Genomic DNA, 7500 nt, shown 5'->3' with positions numbered 1-7500 from the left:
CTTCATTTTTATTTATGACGAGTCTTGTTAGTATTTTTTTTTGTTTTGTTTTTTGTTGTTGTTTTTTGTGTGTGTTTTTTTTTTTTTTTTTGATGCTTCTAATTTTTTGTTTTCATGTGTTTTTATTTATCTTATCATATAGATAGTATGCGCTTGGCGAAGAAGCTCATAACATTGCCATCCGGAAGTATAACGGACCAACATACAAATCGGTGTGTATCTAAGAACGTTTATAGTCAGGTTAATAGATAGTATGCGCTTGGCTAAGAAGCTCATAACATTGCCATCCGGAAGTATAACGGACCAACACACAAAACTGTGTGTATCCATGAACGTTTATAGTCCGGTTAATACAGTTCAGTGAGCATTACTCATAAACGCGGATGGCAAAAAACAATAACAAAGACCTGAGTGACGTCATCTTCGAACTATCTATACAGTTCAGTGAGCATTACTCATAAACGCGGATGGCAAAAAACAGTAACAAAGACATGAGTGACGTCATCTTCGAACTATCTATATGTCTGATTGTTTTGATTTTGAACTCAATTTTCTGCATTTTGTTTTTCTCCATTTTATGACTGACATCGGAAGTAGATGATTTATGTCGAGTCCTTTTTTACTCATGAGGGCCAGGGAGTTCTCTCCTACTTGGCTACCGCGACGCCTATAGATGGTATGCGCTTGGCCTAGAAGCTCACAACATTGCCATCCGGAAGTATAACGGACCACCACACAAAACTATGTGTAACCTTGAACGTTTATAGTCTGGTTAATACAGTTTAGTGAGAATTACTCATAACCCTTTATCAACAAAACAGGATGAATGAAACACTACAGACGAATGAGATAATGTGGTAGTGGCGTTGTTAAGTTGAAACAGAATTTTAAATGTAAATCTTTTAATCAATTCATTTTCCCTGTACCTACCAGATCATGGCTTGTTGTTACACTCTTTGGTAATCACAACGTCATTTGTCAACAAAATAAATCAGCCAAGGCATGGTTTGCACAAAAAATAACCCTTCTATAATTAACCGTCAAATTGATACTTACGTCTTACGTGCAAATATCATAATTCTCTATTAATTTCTTTGGGATAAAGTGGCCGAGGAGTTAAGGCCTTTTACTGTGACCCGAAAGGTCCCAGGTTCGAGCCCCGCTTTAGGTACTTTCGTTTTTTCCATTGGGCAAGATTATTAACCCCCAGTTTGCTCACTTTGTACAACATGGGTGATTCCTGTTGATATCTGACATCTTGTTTGATGGATTATCTATATTCCTTCGTGGAATGCCTAGGCAATGGTATCTAATGACGGCCTTCCATTTTTTCCCTCCCAGTCCTTACCAGGGCATGGTTTGTTGTTACACTCCTTGTTAGCTACAGCGTCGTTCTCACAATACTTTCCACCATAGGCAGGGGGTGGGTAGTTGCATTTCCTCTCCCTCTTGCGTGTCCCCACCCCACAGGTCGTAGAGCACGAATCCCAGGGAAACCACGGCCCCCAGTTCCCGTCAACTGGAATGGACAATAAAATGTCAATGAGGTACAACATAGCGTCGTGATAGCGTCACGCAGACATGCCTGGAATTAAAAATAATCGTAGAATTATGACATTTTGGCTCAAATTTCAGAACTTTTTGAGCATTTATAAGTCATTAAAACTTATTGACAAAGGAAGTTGGTGCCAGAGTTTAAATTTTTAACGATTTAGAAGTGATATCTAATCATTGTGAGGGCAAATTGTTGATCAGTAAAGTTAACTATAGCAATAACATTTTTATATCCTAAAAGCTACGAAATTTTAAATGTTGAAGTAGGCAGGTCTGGTCACGTCTAAGACTTATTTAGACACCCTCCCTCTTCACTTCTCATTCAAGCAAAATTACAAAAGACACATCCCCTTCCTACCCCTTATGTCCACACCACAATGAAACAGTAACACACCACTTGCTTGAATGCCAATCTCTTGAAGACCTGAGATGTACATTCCTCCCACCAAATCCAAGCATCAGTAACAGTACTTGGAACAACTACAAAAGATGTCTAACTTCTACCGCATGGCACACGACTGAACGGCTAGAGCTCAGCTGGTCGCAGGTTCGGATAAGTAAGAAACTTCTCATTCTCCTCCTCCACCACCTTCTATTTCTTCTTCTCCTTCTATTTCTCCTCCGCTTTACCTCATTACCCATTTCATCCCCTCCTATTTCTTCCTTAGTCTTTCCCTTTTCCCGTCCTCTCCACATTACTTAAAGACTTTGGTAATTGTTAATATCAACAGTAACATCGCCAAGCTCTTATGATTCGGTTCATTGTTCTCTGTTTCTGGAGTTGTTTAGACAAATGATGTACGAATATATTGTATAATTAAAAAAAAAAACCCAGCGATTTTTTGTTTGAACTTTCAAAAAAAAAAAATGTAATATCGCCTAACATGCGTCACGTCTGTAGATCCTAGAATGTTAAACGTTGCAGATGGAAGGGGAGCCTTTGTAAAGCGCACGTTTAGTAGATATCGCCCAATATTAAAATACTCAGAACAAGGCTCAAGGATGAAGAATTTCTGACAATTCGGAGACCATCTTAAAAATTGAATTTGTGAAGTGAAAAATATGCGGCTGAAAAAAAAAGAAGAAAAAAGTACTTTTTTTAGGGTAGAAAACAGCAGTTTAGTTATTGGCGAACAAGAAGACATGGAATGATTAAATAAAGTAGCAGGTCAGTGAGGTTGAACAGTAATAGGGGAGGGGGGGGGGTATGCTAAAATATTCTGTTCACCTGGACAGTAGAAATTGACCATGCAGGGATGGGACTGGACATTTTCATAGTCGTTGTGGTCGCAGTCATCACATACTCTGGCCCTGGATCTCCATCCAGCCCCACATGTCACAGAACAAGGGGACCATTCTTCCCATACGATGACGTTGCCATGTTCGTCTTTAGGGGGTGGGTAGTCGATGACGGTGTTGGGTTCTGGTCGATTGAAACAAGTTGTAATTTATGTATGTATGTATGTATAATGTGATGTGTATGGGGAGAGGGATGAGCGAGAGAGAGAGAGAGAGAGAGAGAGAGAGAGATAGTGGGAGAGAAAGAGAGAGGGAGAGAGAGAGGGGAGAGAGAGAGTGGGAGAGAGAGAGGGAGAGAGAGAGGGAGAGAGAGAGTGGGAGGGAGAGAGTGGAAGAGAGAGAGAGAGAGAGAGAGAGGGGGAGAGAGAGAGTGGGAGAGAGAGAGTGGGAGAGAGAGAGTGAGTGTGTGTGTGTGTGAGAGAGAGAGAGAGAGGGAGAGAGAGAGAGAGAGAGAGAGAGAGAGAGAGAGAGAGAGAGAGAGAGTCTTGAAAACGTCTATCTGGATTATACAAGTTTGGTTTTCATTTTATTTTTGTTGTTGTTTTTTTTTTTTTTTTTTTTTTTTTTTTTTTTTTTTGGCTGAAGATGATTTTTGTCTCGAAACGTAGCGCGTTAAGCATTTCGTTCTAGCTTGAAGCTTTTTCAATCATTTTTATTCAATACGTTTCATATTTATACGTGATATAGGTAAGGAATCGAAACGTCGTGTTTCTTATGCAATATGCGCATACTTACTGGGTCTTGCGGGAGTGGGCCATGGGGCGACGGTTGTTGAGGCTTTAGATTGTTTGTGCACTGCAGCGGTAGGTACTGTAGCAAATGTAGTGGTAGTGGTTGTAGCGGTCGTGGTGGTTGTGGCGGCGGTGGTTGCGTGGATATGTTTGGATCGGTGTCGGTGTCGGGATCGTCCGCTCGTACCCCACAGAGGCCGTTTGGATTTTGGCACGTGCAGTCCTGAGGTGCCGGATGGGAGCAGAGATTGACAGGGACTGCACCTGAATCGATTTTTACCCACTTTCATCTGAAATAAATAAATAAATGAATAAATAAATACATAAATGAATACATACATAAACAATAAATGAATATATAAATAAATTCATTAAAAATATATTAATGAATTAAAAAAAAACACACACACAAATACTTAACTAAATAAATAAACAAATGTATATATAGATAAATAAATAAATATATGAAAAATAAATAAATAAATATATGATAAATAAATATATAAATAGATAAATAAATAAACTTATTAACTGGTTAATATAATTTAACGTATCAACAGACACACAGCTATGAGTAGAGTGTAACGTTTATAGTCTGTCCACAAGTTAGCTGCCATGACCTGGAAAGACAGGTATTCAAAAAATTGGCTAGAAAATTCGTCCTTCAGATATCGATCGATTTAAATGACCTTCACCTTTAGAGTCTGATGATTGACATAATTTATGAGGCTGGCTGAGAAAACCCGGGAAGTCGTGGGTTCTAATAGACATAGAAAGAAAATCTAAAGTGGTAAATGATCAGAAAGATGTGGTCTACGCCACTGACTACATAACTCAATTTATGAAATTTGCGCATCTTCCATGGTTTTCTCAGCCAGCCTCACCATTTAGTGATAACTCATCATCTACAGACTCTAGAAATAATAACAAAGAGCTGAGAGACACCATCTTTGTTCCTTCAATATTTGTTCGAATGGTTGGAGGGTGTGTCACAAATCAAGCGTTTTGATTGGTCAATAATCTAGTGGATAATACCGCTTTGTGACGACGGGTAACATTTATCATATCTGCATTCGTTATTAGGCTTAGAGCTTTTTTATATAGCACAATATCCACTAAACGTGCTCAAATCACTTTACAAAGGGTCCTTGGCAAAAAGCAAAACGCAACACGTAGAACGAGACATGATGGTACTCATTTTACACCTGAGTACAATGAGAGCATGTGAGTAAAGAGCCCTTTCCGAGAACTCAAATATGCGCTCGAAGCCAGGGCCTTCCGATGCGAAAGCGAGTGTCATACTACTAGACCACATAGCTGCCACATCATTATCACGCAATCAACAGATTATTAATCTCGTGTCATCTCGGCCTTTCACGTCTATTTCGAGACCCGGGTTTAGATGACAACTTCCAATCCTTATAATTGCAACCTCCCCCCCCCCCCCCCCCCCCCCCCCCCCCCCCCCCCCCCCCCCCCCCCCCCCCCACCCCCATCCGCCCCAACTTTCATATCCTTCTCGTTTCTGTTATTTTTTTCTTCCCTGATGTAATAGATTCATCCGCCATCTCATTAACTAATTGTATATTCTTCTACGTGTGTGTGTGTGTGTGTGTGTGTTTGTGTGTGTGTGTTTCTGTGTGTGTGTATGTTTCTGTGTGTGTGTTCTAGTTAAATTTTATTTTCAGAAGGATCCTCTAATTAGCTCTCTGAAAATTTCATCTACAAAAAAAAAAAAAAAAAAATAATAATAACTAAAATAAAATAAAATAAAAATAGATATAGCCAAATAAAGAAATCAACGGATTAGATGGGTGAAAATTTGAAGTAGGATCATTAATGAAGAGAGAAAGAAGGAAGAAGAAGAAGAAGAAGAAAGAAGAAGAAGAAGAAGAAGAAGAAGAAGAAGAAGAGAAGAAGAGAAGAAGAAGAAGAAGAAGAAGAAGAAGAAGAAGAAGAAGAAGAAGAAGAAGAAGAAGAGAAGAAGGAAGAAGGAAGAAGAAGAAGAAGAAAGAAGAGAAGAAGAAGAAGAAGAAGAAGAAGAAGAAGAAGAAGAAGAAGAAAAGAAGAAAGAAGAAGAAGAAGAAGAAGAAGAAGAAGAAGAAGAAGAAGAAGAAGAAGAAGAAGAAGAAGAAGAAGAAGAAGAAGAAGAAGAAGAAGAAGAAGAAGAAGAAGAAGAAGAAGAGAAGAAGAAGAAGAAGAAGAAGAAGAAGAAGAAAGAAGAAGAAGAAGAAGAAGAAAGAGAAGAAGAAGAAGAAGAAGAAGAAAGAAGAAGAAGAAGAGAAGAAGAAGAAGAAGAAGAAGAAGAAGAAGAAGAAGAAGAAGAAGAAGAAGAAGAAGAAGAAGAAGAAGAGAAGAAGAAGAGAAGAGAAGAAGAAGAAGAAGAAGAAGAAGAAGAGAAGAAGAAGAAGAAGAAGAAGAAGAAAGAAGAAGAGAAGAAGAAGAAGAAGAAGAAGAAGAAGAAGAAAGAAGAAGAAGAAGAAGAAGAAGAGAAGAAGAAGAAGAAGAAGAAGAAGAAGAAGAAAAGAAGAGAAGAAGAAGAAGAAGAAGAAGAAGAAGAAGAAGAAGAAGAAGAAGAGAAGAAGAAGAAGAGAAGAGAAGAAGAAGAAGAAGAAGAAGAAGAAGAAGAAGAAGAAGAAGAAAAGAAGAAGAAGAAATGAAGAAGAAGAAGAGAAAAGAAGAGAGAAGAAGAAGAAGAAGAAAGAGAGAGAAGAAGAAGAAGAAGAAAGAGAGAAGAAGAAGAAGAGAGAGAAGAGAGAAAAGAGAAGAAGAGAGAAGAAGAGAGAAAAAAAGAAGAAGAGAAGAGAAGAGAAAGGAAGAGAGAGAGAGAGAAGAAGAGAGAAGGAGAAGAGAAGAGAGAAAGAAAGAGAGAGAGAGATAGAGAGAGAGAGAGAGAGAGGGATAGAAGGAGAGGGAGGGGGGAGAGAGAGAGAGAGAGAGAGAGAGAGAGAGAGAGAGAGAGAGAGAGAGAGAGAGAGAGAGAGAGAGAAAGAGAATGGAAAAGTGAGAAATCGTCTGAGATGAATCACCAGAAATGGAGTGGTATACGAGAATAATAATCGTTCATAAATGAAAAATGAGCGAATGATTTAGTTTGGGACAGAAATTAATATGTAAAGGCTACATACAGACATGAGAAATAGAGATGGTATTGAGAAATTGGGGTGGGGGATATATATATATATATATATATATATATATATATATATATATATACATATATATACATATATATACACACACACACACACACACACACAATATATATATATATATATATATATATATATATATATATATATATATATATATATATATATATATATATATATATAGGTAGGAAGATGGTTGGATAGATAGATAAATAGACAGGTAGATAGATGGTTGGTTAGATAGATAGATGGATGGATGGATGGATGGATGAATGGATAGATAGATAGATAGATAGATAGATGGATGGATGGATGGATGAATGGATAGATAGATAGATAAAAAAGATAGATATATAGATAAATGGATAGATAGATAGATGATTTGTTGGATGGATGGATGGATAAATAGAGAGAGATAGATGGATAGACAGATAGATAGATAGATAGATAGATAGATAGATAGATAGATAAAATTAGTAAGGCGAAGAAAGGGGAAATAAACTTTGTTATAACAATAATAAAGATGTCTGGGTTACCTCCCTCGAGACATAGAAATGACACCCGGATGTTATCGAGTCCAGATATTGGCCGCGTTGATTGAGCGTGCAACGGAATGCCAAAATAAACTATGTTTGGATTGGAAGATTAACCGTTTCACGACGAGATCTGGGTTAGTCCGGACACAATAATTTGGTCCAATTTTTAACTGGATATAATATAAGGTTCTGACTAAAACTGATGAGTTTTTCAAAGGGTCAAACTAT

At 37.8% G+C, this 7500-nt stretch overlaps 1 protein-coding gene across 3 annotated transcripts in view; it reads right to left on the bottom strand.

Annotated features, from left to right (window-relative positions):
• LOC144974789 (properdin-like) overlaps positions 1–7500 on the bottom strand; it is a 70873-nt gene that overhangs the window by 12145 nt on the left and 51228 nt on the right. For all 3 annotated transcript variants that reach the window (XM_078918051.1, XM_078918053.1, XM_078918052.1), the window contains 3 exons: positions 3589–3874; positions 2783–2977; positions 1349–1519 (listed from right to left, as the gene is read on the bottom strand). In XM_078918051.1, the coding sequence (XP_078774177.1) occupies positions 1349–1519; positions 2783–2977; positions 3589–3874 (652 nt within the window). The remainder of the gene's footprint in view (positions 1–1348; positions 1520–2782; positions 2978–3588; positions 3875–7500) is intronic.

Source organism: Berghia stephanieae, chromosome 6, assembly GCF_034508935.2.
Source record: "Berghia stephanieae isolate SIO BIC M18660-M18661 chromosome 6, UCSD_Bste_1.3, whole genome shotgun sequence".
Taxonomy (NCBI): Eukaryota; Metazoa; Mollusca; class Gastropoda; order Nudibranchia; family Aeolidiidae; genus Berghia; species Berghia stephanieae.
The sequence above is the reverse complement of the archived record's forward strand: the minus strand, read 5'-3'. Positions and strand labels throughout refer to the sequence as shown.